Here is a 16,994-nt window from a genome sequence, read left to right on the forward strand (position 1 = left end):
TGACTAGTAGGCCTTCCATAAAGAGAGAACAGAGAAAACTGGGGGAAGGAAATTATCAAAGAAACCATATGAGAAAATTTCACCAAACTGAAAGATCTGTCGCCAGATGGAAGGAACAGAATACTCAACACAACTGATAAAAATAAACACACACCAAAGTACATCACCATAAGTTTTTAGTACCTAAGGGATAAAGAAAAAAATCCTAAGTGCTTCCTGGAAACAGTATGGTGGGAGAAACAAGTGACAAAAAATACTTGGGACTAAGAATAGCATTGGACTTTAAAATTCTAAAAGACACAAAGGCCTCTTCATTTTCACTCTAGTGCACCTTTTCTCAGGAAGTTACTGCAGGATGTGTTCCACCCAAATGAGGTAGTGAACCTAGAAAGAGGAAGAGATGTTGTATATAAACTGAGAATCAACACAGGATCAAGGGAAGCCAAGGAAGACAACTATGCAGCAGACCAGGAAAGCAGCCAAACAGTGCAACAGATTTAGAGAGGAGGTTTTAAAAAAGAATAGATGAGAAAAGAAGAGAAATAAAAAAGAAAAGATTACTGACTATGTAAGAAATTATATTGAAGGATTTGCAGAAAAGAGTTACTAATAAGAGACATAGAAAACTAAGCAGATAAAGAAATGAGGCCTTATTAATAATGCCAGTAAAAATAAAAAGTCATACAAGAAAGGAAATCTAAGGCACAAACAATACTTACCTAGACATACTAAGGTAAACACTGGATATTGATTTAACTAAAAATTGTGATATTGGTATATTGGGATGGCATGGAGAGGGCAACCCCTGGGGGCGATGTTAAGAAGTACGCAGCTACCACAATATGAAAGCAACAAGTAACATTTAAATTAGCAGTGTAAGTACAAATACCAGAAGAAATCCTAAAAAGATTAAAAGTGGCTACACTGGAGAACAGGACTTAAGCATAGCCATAGGCAGAAAGTGATGGGCTAGGCAACGGCAGTTCTTTATTATGACTTTTGAAACTGGACTTTTAATTATAGGGCGTAGCAAAAGTAGGTTTACAGTTGTTTGTATGGAAAATACAGTAATTAATAAATAATAATACAAGAATAAATGGTTTCACATACCCACAGCTGTAAACGTACTTTTGCCCCACCCTGTATATGCACGTATCACTTTGGTAAAAAATAATATTGATTTTTTTTTAAGAAAAAATCTGCCATAATTATCAAGGTCTGTTCTGCTTTGAGTCTGCTATTTGATCCCTTGTCCCCTAGTGGAGCTGTCATGATTGCTGGAAAATTTCCTTTACAAGGCAGAGTAAGAAGAATCGTTGCCAATCTTATTAAGCTGACATTCTAAGAGTTTAACAGTTTTCAGTGTTTGAAACACGTTCGTTTTTTAATTTAAGATAATTCCCTCATTCCAGTTTCATTCTTATATTTACCTGCTTTTGTTATTTCAAATTCAGGTGCATTTCCTATTTTTTGGAATTTTTTTTTTTCTGGGCTACTCATATCTCATTTTTAGATATTCTGTCGCAGCACTGGCTCTCAGAACACAAGGAGACATCTTATATTTGTAGATTTGTGGGAAATTAACATGCCAATTCTATTTGAAAATTAAAAATAAGGCTAACAGGCAACCGCTGTATTTCATATAGTTCTTTATAACTTGCTTAACTGTTTACTAGCCAGTTAATTTCCGTTTAACATTAAAATTTTTCCAGGACAGAGATTTCTAAGTAAATTAATTTTTTATGATTGCAAAATTGTTATATGCTTAATCTTAAAAATTTGGAAAATACATTAAAGCATAAAAGAGAAAAAGTAAAATACTCTCTCTTTTGATCCCCCATTAAGAGTCTTTTTAGTATTTCCCTGTATATCTTGCAGGTCCTCTTCCTGTGCATATTTGATGTCTACATTTATTAAGTTTTTTCTTGACAAAATGGGTCTTGGTTGTTCAATTTTATAACTTTTTTCTAAACAATGCTTATTTCTCTTGTCCTTGGAAATTCTTTTACATAATTTGATTATTGTTTAATGTTTGAATATATATTACTTTAGGTTATTTCCAATTGTTCACTATTACAATGTTCTAATAAATATCCAGGAAATACATCTATACATACATCCAGGCTGCTTTATTTAGGGTAAGTTCTCATAGTAGATGTGCTGGTTCAGAGTACAGACATTTTTAAGGCTTAATATAATTACAGCCAAATTTTCCTCTAGGAACGTTTACTCATGGCACTCTCACCAACAATTTGAAAATATTCATTTCCCCCATATTTTCAACAAAAATGGACATTTTTAAATAAAAAAAAAACGTTGCCTGTTGTTATATGAGAAATACAGCCCTGACTGGGTGCTTAGGAATCATGGCAGGGCTTCCAAAATTTATCTTGAGGATAAATTGGGATATTGTCTATAGCATACTCTTGACATCTAGGATCATTTTATGTATTAGGATGTATCAGAAGATATTGCCAATACTTGACAGTTTCTGACCTACATGACATCCTTGGTTCCCACGCCATCCCCCTGCCTCCCACCCACCTGCAGCTGTCTGGGAGTTTCCCATGATAGTGGGGTAATCAACCCGAGGTCCGTTTGCCCTTGATGAGCCCTAGACTCACAGCTGCGAGATAACCACTGAATTCAATAGCTTCTTTCTTCTTCCCATAGGACCCCGGAGTCGGGCCATTCGCGGCACGGCTTCCTCCCCACTTACTAATTCCCTCAAATAAACTTCTTTCTGTCTGCTCGCTGCCTCCTCATGGTTCTCTGAGCGACACCGTTCTTACACTACACAACTGTCAGTTTCAAATGGTTCAGCCTAAGAAACATATTTGTAAAATTGAAGAAGGTAATTGGCCAAACTGCCATTGCCTTTTAAAAGTTTCTCAGTTATGGAGGAGCTATCAGTACAACCTGCTCTAATGGGAAGGTTCTGCTGTGCTTCTGCTGAAGGGGTTCAGAACAGGCCTCCTCAAGATGTGCCATTTTGGCATGTGAATTATTTTGAGCTAAAAGCAATCGAGACCCTGAGGGTTCACAAGAAACTTTTACCTCTCCCTTAAGGAATTTAAATTAGGGGCCTTTCCCATAATAAGAGTTATTACTAGAGATAACTTTTTGTGACATATCTATAGGGCAAGGCAAACATATAATTACTGAACATCTTCTCTTGCCATCCTGAGGATAACCTTTCTCCCTTCTGAAGCCCTGGCATGCCTTATCTCATCCTTAGCTCAGAATGCCATATAAAACTAATTTTAACTTTCTGTCTCTGTACATCTCATGTATATGGCATCTCTGACTCTTTTATGTGCATGGGATTCCCATATAGTCGTATGTAATGAAACTTGGTTATTTTCTCCTGTTAATGTTCTCATGTTGAGTTAGTTAAAAGATCAGCTGGAAAAAACTAGAAAGGTAGAGGAAAGTTTCTTCATCCCCTTCCCTAATTGGATGGGTTGGGGTGAGTCAAAGTGAACCACAACAGGGTATGATGGGGCCCTAGTCACTGGAGTCCACTGAAAGATGGCCTTCCCATAGAGAAGTACCACTGTGAAGTAGGATTTTCGAGAGAAAATATATAACCAGTAAGGTTTAAAAGAAGTTAGAGAAACCTCAGGAATGCTTCAAGTGTATGAGAGAGAATATCCAATGGGTGGTGGCGCTTGACTAATGCTGGAAACATTTATAGCCTTAACAGGGAAAGGTATCTGAGGAATAGCCTCTTCTCTCATGAAAAAAAGAATGTATCTCTAATTGTTCCGATTATGCCCACAGATGAATTAGAGAACTAGCCTAATATGAACTGGAGCCATAGAGTTTGCAGGAAAAAAATTGTATGTCATCAGGGTCCACAGAGTTCTACAGGACATCAATAACAAGAGGCTTAAATGTAACAAGGAGCCCAGTAACAAGAAAAGAGGTCTTTTAAAAGGCAGAGGACTTGTACTCCAAAACTGACTCAGCCACCATCCAGCTGGGAAAGTTGGGCACATTCCTTCCCAACTCAAGACTTCAGGTTTCTGTTACTCGTATACTACTGTAATTTGGAGAGCAATTTGGAAATTCTACTTTTAGGAATTTATCCTAAATAAATATTCATAGACATGCACTGAGATTGATCCACAGGTAGTTATTTATAATAATAATATATTTGGTGATTTCCTATATATTCCACAAAAGGAAATAGTTAAATATATAGTATATGTTCAAGTGGTGCAATACTATCTGCAGCAATTAAAAATTATATAGCCCTGGCTGATGTGGCTCAGTGGACTGAGTGCTGACTTGCGAACCAAAGGGTCACTGGTTCGATTCCCAGTTAGGGCACATTCCTGGGTGTGGGCCAGGGCACCCCACATGTGAGAGGCAACCAGACATTGATGCTTCTCACCCTCTCTCTCACCCTCCCTTCCCCTCTCTCTAAAAATAAGTAAATAAAATCTTTTTAAAAATTTAAAAGTGAAACACTTGCTTTAAAAAAATTATATGGTAATTCAATTGACATGACAAATGATAGTAAAATAGAAGATTGCAATTAGTATGTATAACATGGCCAGAATTTTAGAAAATAAATAATAATAACAATAAACAATAAAAAATAGGAGAGGGAGAAGGATAAGATAAAGATTGGGAAGCTACATAAACAAAGAGTTATGAGCTGCAAACTTACGAAGACTTTTTTTTTAATATATATTCCAAATTTTATAATAAACTTGTATTATTTGTGTAATTTTAAGACAGCAAATGTAATTAATTTTACTTTAATGAACAGATTTTAGAAGACTCAAGTTTCTTCCAGCACTAACATTAATTGAGTCCTATTGAAATGATTGAAATGCCAAATGCAGAGATACCAAAACCACATTTAAACTGTGATTTCCTACGCCTAGCCTACCCCAGCTCTCTCTTAAAGTGCAAAGTCTTCCAAATCATTGGGTTTTGCAAACAGATAAACCCTCTGAAACCATATGGCAAGTCTGGGGAATGCAACAGAAGGCAGGGGCCTGGGATTTGTGCTGTCTTCACAATCTGAATCCTGGAGTGAGCTCACTGAGAAAGACACATTTGTAAAAACCACACTTCCTGGCCCTAGGGACTCTGGCTTTTCTTTCCCAGAAAATGTTTGCAATCTGGATGGTCTTTCAGCAGCAGGTTACGTACCTTCCCATAAAAGTTTCCAGTCCTAAAACACTTTACAGATAGCTGATGGCAGAGACTGTAAAAAGGCTACACAGGACAGAAATAGGCTACTTATAGCTGAAGTGAACATATGCTGTATTGTCTGCCAAGAGTCCATTTCCCCTTTTTCTGGTACCACAACTCTGAATTTCCTTTGAGGAACCATGCTTCCTTCACACTAAATCATGTTCTTCAGATGTCACTTATTTCTCCTTAGTTCAGGGAGGAGGGAGGGGAGGGGGCAAAGGATGGGAAGGAGAAGCAATTAGAATTACTGTCACTGGAGTGAGAATTTTGCTCCAGGCTACCCACCAAAAGCACTCCTATCAAGACCACTATTGATCTCCACTGTTCTAAATGCGATGGTAAATTCTGTTTCACCTGATTTAACCCATGAGTAGCATTAGACTCAGATGACCACTTCCTCCTCATGAAATACCCTTAGTTCCTTTAGTTGGTTCCCAGGGCACCATACTCTCCCAGTTTATACCCCTCCCCTCTCGCCAACACACACACACACACACACACATACACTCTTTCTCAATCTCCTTGGATGATGTCTCCTCTTATCCCCAGCCTTTAGAATTTTAACATCACAAGGCTCAATCCTTGAAACTTTTTTTCTATCTACACTCATTCCCTTGGTGATCTCATCCTGTCTTATTACAGTAGTACATTGAAATCCATTCTCACTGAGCTTCAACACTGCCTGATGACCCACATTTGTATCTCCAGTCCAGTCTTCTCCCCTGAACTCCAGACTTGTATATTCATCTGCTGAACTCAAAATCTCCATGTCACATAGGCATTTCTAATCAAGTAGACATTTCTTATCAAACATAAAACATCCAAATTGAGATCCTGATCTTCCCATGCAAACCTGTTCCTCCTATGGCCTTTTCCATTTCAACTCAAGGCAACTCCATACTTTTAGTTTCTTGTGAGGCCCAAAACCCTGGAGTGAGTTTCCTTTTCCCTTTGTTCCCCAGCCAAAATACTATTGGCTCTATCTTCAGAACACATCCAAAATCCAATCACTTCTCACCACTTCTCCTGCTATCACCTAGAACTGGATACAATCATCTCTCACCTTTATTATTGAAGTTCTCTCCCAACTGGTCTCCCCCTTTCTGCCCTTTCCCCCTTTCAGTTAATTCTTTATACAGCAGCCAGAGTGATCCTATTAAAATGTGAATTGGGTCAAGTCACTCCTCTGCTCAAACCCACAGTGGTTTCCTATTTCACTATAACTAAAAGCAAAGGCTAAACAATGACCTGCAGGGCACTAGAAGGTCAATTTAGGTAAAATCCACCTCTCAGCTCTCACCTCCTTGCTCTCCCCCACCCAGCCACATTGGCTTCTTTGCTGTTCCTTAAGCCCCTAATTTCTCTTCAGGACTTTGTACTTGCTTGCCTGGAATGTTCTTCCTGGAGATAGTCACTTCTTCCCCTCTTTAAGGTCGTTCTTCAAAATCACCTTCTATCTTACCATCCTCTCTAAAATTGTAATCTCCCAACATTTCTTATTCCTCCTTCCCCGCTTTAATTTTCTCCTTAGTACTTATCATCACATAATATACCACACATTTTACTTTTTTATAAGCTTATTGTCTGTCTCCCCTCACCTCTCCACCAAGAACATAAGCCTCCTGAGGTTAAGGATTTTGTTTTGTTTCCTGCTATATCCTCAGTGCCTAGGAAAGTGCTTGACACATACTCTTTGGTCAACAAGTACTTGTTGAATGAATGAGCTCATCTCCCTTCTGCTGGCTCTTCCCCACCAAAGAAATGCAAGGTCACTCTAGCCTTGACATTATTCTCTTAATTCAACTCATCCCACAAGTTGGCTCTCTCCTGTCCTCCACCGACTCACTATTCCTGCTTTCTTAACTTCTGCTCTTTAACCTCTTAATACGGCTCAATATTCTACTAAACCTGTTCTCACCAAGGACACTTGTAAGCACCAAATTTTCAAACCTAGTCGCCATATTTCTTCCACTATAAAAGGAACCATTAGAGTTTTTTTCATTGGGGAGGAGGGGCTGTAGAGGAGGGTAGGAAACATTATAAAATACATTCCAATTCCCAAACATTAATTACATTGTGGGGCAGGGATAGACAGTGGGAGAGGGTATATTAGAAGAGGAGAAAATAAATACTTATTCTCATTTTCTTTCTTGTCTAGTCTGCAACTCTGTTAGTTCTTGATATATTTCTCAAAACGCCCTCTCTCTTGACTACAAAATTCAGACTCTTTTTGGCTTTCTCGAGAAACTACCTTCCTAGGCATTCCTCCTGAACCTCTTTCCTTAAATTCTTTCTCTTCCCATACCTTTATTAATATTGATGATTCCTTAGGTCCCCTTCCTCATCCTCTTTGTTTTCATTTTCTATACTTTCCAGGGTGACATATTCATACCTGTGGGCAACCACTCCTAGTGGTTTAGGGAATTGTAGCTCCGGCTTCAGCATGACTGCCGCCGGCATTCCAGCTGTGCTTGTCTTTAAGTCTCAACATAAGGCTGTGTGTGGAACATGACTGAAGACCACTCAGAGGGTAGCCATAGGAATTAGATTTGAAAAATGCTTATTATGCTTTTTATGTTTTAGAACTTGCTCTGCTTTCTTTATCTATAGTATAACATAAACAATCTCTAGATAGGAATGTATGAAGCCTTGCACCTAATGCCAGTGTGGCATCAAGCTGTTTAATAGACCCTGACACAGACAGTCACTGTGACCCCTGTATTGGTACGTGTAATCTGTTACTGTCAAACGCCTAAAAGCTATTGATGATTTATAAATTTTGACTTCTATCTCTCGTATGTATCCTCCTTAATAAAAGGCATGAGGGATGAAGGTTTAGCTGCTGTTCTCCCCTAGAGAGGCAGACACCTTCCTTCCCCCGGACATAATAAAGTGTCCTGGTTAAAAGTTTGTTCCACCATGGTCACGAAGACTCTGCTGGACAGAGCAGCTTCCAACCGAGCCTAGGGTGTGTGAGGCACATCCGCCTCACATACCCATACTTTTAACCACTGACTCCAGGCTCTAACTCCAACTCCTATTATCTCTCAATTTCTGCCAGACCTGTCCAAGCTCTAGACCCAAATTTCTAGCAACCAGCATATCTCTTCCTTGTTGTCTTATAACCTTCATATTTAACATGTGCTAGGATGAACTTCTCTCCCTCCTCCCTGCCAAATCTCCCCTCCCCCATTCCCAGCCTTATGTGTAAACAATTATTGATCCAACCATCCCAATCTAAACTTGAAGACGTCTTGACATCCTCTTCTCTTTCCCTCCCAACAAACCACTTTGCCCAGTAACTCAAACTCTACCTCGGAAATAGTGTCTAAATCCAGCTCCTCTCATCCATCCCCCATTTAATGCCTTAGATGCAGGTCCCCATCATCTCTGACCTATTGGACTATTGCAGGAGCCCAATACTTGTCTTCCCCCATTGCTTACCAACTTCTTGATTCATCATTCCCTAAACTTACACCAGACACACAAAGCCAATCTTATGACCACTGAGATAATGATAGCATAAATGAAAATACTTTGCCACATCCTCCCACATTCTTGTGAAAATCTGCATCTGTATCCTGAAATAAATGTCGCCCCATTATAATTTTAAAATGGCACTAATGTCAACTATTGCCTCTTTTGAGACAAAGCAGCATGACCAGGGCCAAGTAAATAAGAGGACTTAGTTGGCCCTTCCGACACCCACTAACTTGGGACCAGCAAAAGTGCACCATGGAGAAAGCAGCAGAGTGGGATGGGAATTCTTTGGGAAATCCTGAGTTTATTGTTTTGTCTTTCTTTATTTTGTTTGTTTGGGTGTTGGTTGTTGCCTCTGTAAACTGGCAGCCATGTGTCTACCACGAGTATAAGGAAACCTTACAAGTGATTTCCAACAAAAGGCATTACTTGGGCAAGGTACTAAATGAAGCAAAAGCTTACTCCCCAGTTCAACAGAGGTTTGCTGTGAGTGAGGAAAGGGCCAAAGCAAAAAAAAAAATATGGGACTAGAGAAGGGTCCTTCCCGAACATCTTTCTGTCTCTGGACAGCAATATTAACAGAATTCTGGCTTAGCCTCTCTATCCTCTGAAACATGACTACATGATGATAGGACTTTTTTCTTTCTTGAATGAGCTTTTCTGGCTAGAACGTTGTCTTCTCACACATAGAAGGGGAATCAAGCATTTTGGTTATTGCATTCTTCTAGGATGCAAACAGAATCTGAAGGAGCCAAGGGCAGCCCCTGCATTCCAACCCTCTAACATTGGATGGCAATGGACCTCCTTAATGCTTCCTTAAGTCCTTTTAGAATAAAGTGAAAATACACTTATTTATTTGAACAAACATATAAAAAGAATTTTTCCCAAGAATAAAGCCTTAGATTAGATAAATCTTGCAACAAAGTGGAAAGAATGAAAGAAGAAAAGCTTTCCTCCAAAATAGATATGATGCAGGAAAGAATGGGAAGTCTTTCTTTGTTTACTTTTTAGTTAAATACAAGAGGATGTTGCTGGGAGAACAGAGCTAACTAAAATAAAAGATTTCATGGAAACTAAAAACATTGTAACTGAATGAAAGTTTATATTGGAGATAATTAAGGAAATTCAATTAGTAATGTAGAGTACAAACTTAGAAAAATATTCTCAGAATACAAAGAAAAATAAATGAAAGGAAGGATGGAAAGAAGGAAGGAAGGAAGGAAATAAATTCAGGTTGGAAGAAAAGCTCTCCTCAGACTTTATAGAATTGAACTACTCAAGAAAATGGAGGACTATAATTACTTGAGGGAGATAAGATTTCTATATTTAGACGAGTTGTCACTCTCTTACCACATTGATATCCTTTCTAAAAATTACTTTGGTATTCCTATCAGATCATTATGAAAGAAACTAAAATTAAGACCTCAAGAATGAGAAAAGGCATAGTGAGAAAAGAACTATTTTGAAGTCAATTGAATTCATGAAGTGGTGAATTTTATTATTAATATCTAAATAAAAAGTTAAAACCCTGTGAAATAAATGGCTAATAAAACTTTCAGTACTGGAATTTTTAACATCAGTTTGAATATAATAAGAAAGGAAAACACAGGAAACAAAAGTTCTTGAATTCTTATCTTTCATAACAGAGTCAAAAGTTACTATTGTTCATTACTTTGAGATTAAGATAAACTTAAGCTCAGGAATGTTTTTCTTTTAACATGTTATATATCTATAAACAAGAATAAAAATAAAATGTCTGTTATCTACAGCTTTGTAGGAAAAATATATATATATATATATATAAAACAAAAGTCCAGAGTCTATATAGCAAAGAGCAATCTATGAGAAAACATTAAACACCATGGAGAATAAAACAAGAGTGGCCAGTAAAATAAATGTGAACTATATTCCTCCGTGAAAACAGAAACTCAAATTGGATTTTAAAAGCCAATATTTTACAGAAGATAAATAAAAAATACAATGAAAATCCCAGATGGCTTTTTGGTAGAAATTGACAAGCTGATGCTAAAATTCATATGGAAATTCGAGGGACCCATAATAGCCAAAACAATCTTGAAAAAAAGAAAACAAAGTTGAAAGACTCATATTTCCTGATTTCAAAACACTACAAAGTTATAGCAACCAAGACAGTGTGGAACTGACACAAGGACAGACATATAGATTATGGAAGAGAACTGAGAGTCAGAAATAAACCCACACATTTACAGGCAAAGGAGGGACAGATGGGGAAGGTAAGAGACTTTACTTTGGGCAGGGTGCAGATGATGTTTTGTTAAGCTGTACACTTGAAATCTGTATGGTTTTGTTAACCAATGTCATCCCAACAAACTCAATTTTTTAAAAAGCCTCCCTCTTCCTCTCACTTATAGGGACATTTGTGACTGCATTTAGGGCCATCCAGGATAATCTCCCCAGTTCAAGATCATTAATTTAACAAAATCCAAACAACCTTCCCCCCACCCCCCAAAGAAAATGAAGGACCGTCCAGGTTGCTCAAGTGGTTAGAGCATCATCCCAATACCCGGTTAGCATACATACAAGAAGCAACCATGAATGTATAAAATAACTGGAACAACAAATCGGTGTTTCTCTTTCTCCCCTCCTCTATCTCTCTAAAATCAACTTAAAAAAAATTTTTTTTTAAAGAAGAGAAAGAAAATCTATGAAAAAGTCTTTATGATTATTTCTAAGATTACCAAAATAAAGCAATAAAAAGGACATTAATCAAAATATGGTATCAACATTTTATACAGCTTAAATTAGAAAATATGAGTACCACACTATTAATTTCTATTTACCAACCCTTGTTCACTGGAAACTTGTTGGGTCCTCCCACCCCTACCTTTTCAGTGCAATGTCTACAAACTTATTTTGCTGCTGCCACATCACTTCAGATGTCTTGTTGTGCACATGTCTGATTCTGTATTCACTAAGCAATACTGTTCTGATTTTATGGTTCAGAAGTTCTGACCCCTACTTCCTAAAAATCCTGCCAACCAGACCCACCTCCTGACTCTGGCCTCTAGGGTTCTGCCATGATTATTTGGGAGGGAAAGGATTGGTAATGTTCACACACACTCATTCCATACTTTCTAAAGTTATGTAACTTTTCAAGGCTCAGCTGCCTAAGATGCTATCTGAAAACTTTATCTTACCTTCTTTTATCTTTCCCAAGACTTTATTTCCTAAGGCTTCTTTCTGCATCTACTTTACATTCCTTTTATATTGTCAACTCTCCATTTACTGCCCCTCTATTTTTCTAATAATCTACTATAAAAAATGATTCACATCTCATTTTTTTTTTTCCTGGAACTGCAATTCTCATAGGTATCAATAAAAGTATACAAGTGTAAATGTATATATACTATAATTTTGCATAGGAGAAAATCATGGTGGGGGAGGGATTGCCATATAATTGAAATGACTGGATAAAGTTATAAATATCCGATTTTATATCTTAAAAACAGACTATCTTATTCACAAGTGTTCATAGATTTATAAAAATTCACTACATGCTTAGATACAAAGAAGCCCCAGAAATTATAAAGTCATATTCTCTATTATGAAATAAAATTAAAATTAATTGAAATTAATGGTTTAAACAAAAATAACAATTACTTGGAACTTAAAAAATTATTATTCTGGGTTAAAGAGATATTAAAATGCAGTATCAAACTACTTTGAAAACTACACCACCACAGATAAAAAATGTGTTGGATCTATTCTTGGAAACATTGATGTTTGCGAGAAACATCAATTGGTTGCCTCTCACACACCCCCCAACCCCCAACTGGGGTCTTGGCCTTCAACCCAGGCATGTGCCCTGATCAGGAACAGAACCAGTCGGTGCCCTTTCGGTTCTCAGGATGGCACCCAACCCACTGAGCCACACCAGTCAAGGCATGGGAAACCCAAATTTATAGTTAGGGCTAAACTTTGGACTTCTGTCTCCAAATATCCAGGATGGACATGTAAATAGGTTCCCTGCTCAGAAATTGGAAAAGGTGAAAGAGCTTTTTACTGCGAAATCTGGGCTGTGGTTTTGCTCATTTTGCTCAGACTCAGAAGGGGCTTGTCATGGGCACCAGATCCTACTCACCTTTCTCGGTCATACTGAAATATCCCATCCTTCCAGAAGTTTTCCCAGAAATCATCACTCCCTATTCTGTTTCTCATGGCATTTTCTTTGGATATACATTACAGATATTAGGGAGGTAGGAGAATTTATGCGTTAGGAACCCAGGCTTTGCAGCCTAACTATATAGGTCTATATTCCCCCTCTGCCTATTACTAGCTGTGTGACCTTGGCCATGTAACTTCCCTTCATGGCTGTGAGATGCAGAAACCTATACCATAGGCATATTCTGAAGATTACATGAGACAATGCATTAAAAAATTACAGTGCCTGGCACATAATAAATACTGAATCAACACCAGCTATTATTACTAGCACTTCACCAAGTCTGGCTTCAATTAGAGTTGTATATATGTCTGTCTTCCCTACTAGACTATGAGCAAACTGTTTATATCACACACATCTGGCATAGTGACTTAGAAATGGTAGACAAAATAATATTTGTCAAATTGGTTTGAAGGTATGCCAAGAAGAGGAAAGGGAGGGTGCTAGAAGCAAATTTAATGTGCTTTATGATTTTACCCAGGGCCAAGCTCTTTTGCGTTTGTTTTCTGCTGTTACCAGAGTCCATTGTTTCAGAATGTGCTATAAAATGGGGCTGGGGAGACATTATTTCTGGAACCAGATGTTTTATTCAGAGAGAGTGAGGTTGTTCTGTGAGGTATCTGAAAGACTGGCCAAACTGGGTGCCCAGGCATGGGGCCACATCAGCTTTGAATCTCACCCACCTAGAAGGGATGGTTTTGTTTTTCCATGTATTCACTAAGAGGGATCTCTTCATAGATTGCACAGGAGCTGTATGTAGCAGCGGAAGCTCTACAGCAAACTCAAAGGTCCCCTCTTAAAGCAGCCTCCTTACTTTTGGATGAACATCAACTAAAATAATACTTAACTAAGTATTTATTGAGTGCCCATTATGTACTAAACATTGCTCTAGACACCGAAGATCCAATGGTGAATAAAGAAACAATAGCCCGGGGATGGAGGAAGCAATGCAGAGGGCAGGAATGTGGACAAGCATGACAAACCACCTTAGGCATTAAGTGGTGAGGTGTTGCAGAAACATCCAAGATGGAGCCCAATGTAAGGCGTGAAGGGTTAGAGAAGGCTTAAAGGGGAACCTAGCAACCAAAATGAGGCTTGAGGGAGTGATTGCAACAGCTAACACTTATTGAGTATATACTATATGCAGAAGGCCGTGTTCTGAGAACCGTGCATGAATCCCTAGTTTAGTCCTTAGAACAACCTTATGAGGTTGACATTATATCCTCTTCATTTTACAGATGAGGAAACTGAGGCACACAATAAATGGTGGAGCTGGGATTCAACGCCAGGCAGTGTGCCTCCAGACTAAAGGGGAAGGAGAGAGCCAGACAGACCTCCGAGAAAGAGATAAGCTCCTTGCAACAGTGTGGGAGGGAGGAAAGAAGCAAGGTCTTTTGGGGAACTGAAAGTGGCTGGGGGTGGGGACAAAAGGACAATGATGACTGGGCTTGCTGCTTGGAGGGGAAACCAGAGGCAGGGGATTTCTGGTCTAGTCTAGCTGTGTGATTCTTGTCACCTAACCCTCCTGGCCTCTGTCTCTCTCCCTTTTGTAAAAAGCAATAATGACAAAACCTAGGTTCTACCTTAGAGAAGGACCATGAGTATCAAATGAGAAAAAAGTACATTAACTTGCAACGAAAGCAGATTCCTTCCCAGACTTGCAATTTCATCAGTATCATTACCCCAATAGCTTCAAGGATTTGCAGACCTGGAATCAACAGTGTCGGCGTAGCAATGAGAGCCTTGGGAGTACAGCGACAGTGTGGGAGAACGGAAAGGCCAGCGGACAGACTCTGTGTCCCAACACCTGCATCCAAAGTCACCACTTACTGTGTGATCCCAAGATAAGCTAGCTACTCTCCCACCACCTCAGCTCCATTATCTATAAAATGGGGGTGGTAACACAGCACTCATTTCATCAATTAATGTTAGTAATAAATAACATGTATAACATGCTTAGAACAGCTCCCAGCACAGAGTAAAGACTCAGAAAACATTAACGTCTATCATTATTATCCTTATTAAGAAATCTGTTGGCCGCTCATCCCATTCCTCCCCGTTCTGGATGATAAAAGCATGTGGGGAGGATGAAGAGGGTTTGCAACCCCACACACCACACTGATGCAGCGATCCCTCCTGGCTCCCACAGACTGGCAAGCAGCAAGCTTTCTGTCCTGGCAGAAAATGCCCAAAAGAGGTAAAAGACAAGAGACTGCACACCATTTGTGCAAAGCAGGCTGCTCTTGTAGTTTTTAGACAAAATCTAAATATAGTCAGTCAAATATGCCTGGCTTTTTAAAGATACAACTGTTTCTCTCCAGCCCTCCATCCTTCTCTCCCCTGCCTCCCCCACCCCCATACACGTACACTCTCCCAGACTCCTTCCAAGAAACTTGCAGCCTTTTCACAAGCCATACTCTGGGATCCTGTTGTGACAGCCTCTTGCCACACTACCTTCTCCAACTCCCTGCAGGGAAGCCTTTGCTAATTTCACAACAGGAAAGCACACAGGAAATTCGAGAACAAACAAATCTGCACTCTGAGCCCAGCATCTTCAAGCAAATACGCTGCGATACGACCCACTGAAGCAAGATGACTCTGGACTGTAAATGAGGAAGCTGCCTCTTAAACTGCAAGAGGACGGGAAGAAGTTATTTACCTAAAAAAAAAAAAAAAAAAGCCAGATCTGAATACAAATGATAATGAATATTCATGAGCCCCTTCAGCTGCCTCAAGAGCCACCCTAGACAACAACCACCAGGCTTTACTTATTTAAAAGTTTCCCAAAGTTCTTTCTCTGCCTCCTCTCAGAAGGAGAGGGTGGGAAAGTTCATTTGGGGCTTTTCGCCTCTTGCTTTTTCAAATACTTGCTTTTGGTCTGCGCTTTGGTATTTTTTTTTTTGTCTTGTTTTTCTTTTTCCTTTTTTTTCTTTTTAATGTCCTTAAGGATTTGGATCAAATCAATTTTGCTCTTACCCTTTACATCTTCCATAATTGGCAGCTTGTGTTTTCTTCCTCTTTGCTCTTTTTTTTTTTTTTTTTTCCAGTCTCGGCTTGCTGTGGTCGGTCTCACTGAGAGAGGTACTCAGGGAACAGAGAGAGATATAACAGACCCTCCGGCTTGTGGGAGGGGCTAAATTAGCCGTCCTGTTTAGGAAGGAACCTCAAACTCTGTCCTTTTCATTGACTGGAAACGACAGATTGGCCTTGGCGGAGGCAAGTCCAGCTGCTCATTTCCGTAAAGCTACAAGAAGGCTTCCCAGGGTTGTAACTTTTTGTATTCGTGTCCAAATGTCTCGCGCGCTCTCTCTTCCTCTCTCATTGTTACAGAAACCCATTTTCCCCCTTGAAAAATGTCTCTTGGCTGCAAGCAGAACTGCTGTTTACTAACTGCAATTTTGAAGCCAGATAACAAGAAACTTGTTACCTTGATACCCACTGGGAAAACTGGGAAGCAAAGACAGTTCTTCCCGCGCCCACGAAGCTGGTCACGTCTGGTACCTGATGAGCAATCCCTTAGGAGGCTTGTTAGACCCGAAGAGCAACGGATCACCCAAGCGACGGATTGAGGCGCTGTGCCCCGAGGTCCCGTAATTAGAGGGAAGGCCTGATGGAACAGCGAGGAGGCTGCTTGCTGGGAACAGGTCTCTAGCTGTACTGACCCAAGGTACACATTTCTTTTTTTTTTTTTTCCCCCAAACGATGACCTCCTGCCTCTGCAGTCCTCTTAGCAGGAATTGCCACACCCAGGCCTTGTCAAGATGATCTAAATGCTGATAAGAGGCTGACCAAAAGATTTTTTAACTGTGTTTATGAAGTTATTTTGAAATCAGGACAAGAGCTAATTCCTTTGAGGGGAAGGTAAGTCCTCAAGTTCCAAGGCTGCCTGCGGAGCTTCTCCCTCCAAGAGGCTGTCAGAAACCTTAGCATTTTAGGTTTGAAAGAAACCTCAGACATCTAGTCTAACCAAGGTTAGAGATGTGGAATAGTTAAGCCACACATGTTCACAAAGATGAAGAGCAGGTAGCTGGTCTCTCTTATTTGCTGCCAGGCTCCTCAGCATGGTTGAATGAATGAATAGCAGCAAAACAGAAACATA

General features: G+C 39.4%; 1 protein-coding gene across 1 annotated transcript in view; it reads right to left on the bottom strand.

Annotated features, from left to right (window-relative positions):
* The window catches only part of ENTPD1 (ectonucleoside triphosphate diphosphohydrolase 1), a 106,473-nt gene extending 90,244 nt beyond the window's left edge, over positions 1–16,229 (bottom strand). The window contains exon 1 of the mRNA XM_090277925.1: positions 15,872–16,229. Coding sequence (XP_090134051.1) covers positions 15,872–15,887 — 16 coding nt within the window. The 5' untranslated portion in view covers positions 15,888–16,229. The remainder of the gene's footprint in view (positions 1–15,871) is intronic.
* Between the last annotated feature and the right edge of the window lie 765 nt (positions 16,230–16,994).

This window comes from Furipterus horrens, unplaced genomic scaffold (genome assembly GCF_987537825.1).
Source record: "Furipterus horrens unplaced genomic scaffold, mFurHor1.1.pri manual_scaffold_5, whole genome shotgun sequence".
Lineage (NCBI taxonomy): Eukaryota > Metazoa > Chordata > Mammalia > Chiroptera > Furipteridae > Furipterus > Furipterus horrens.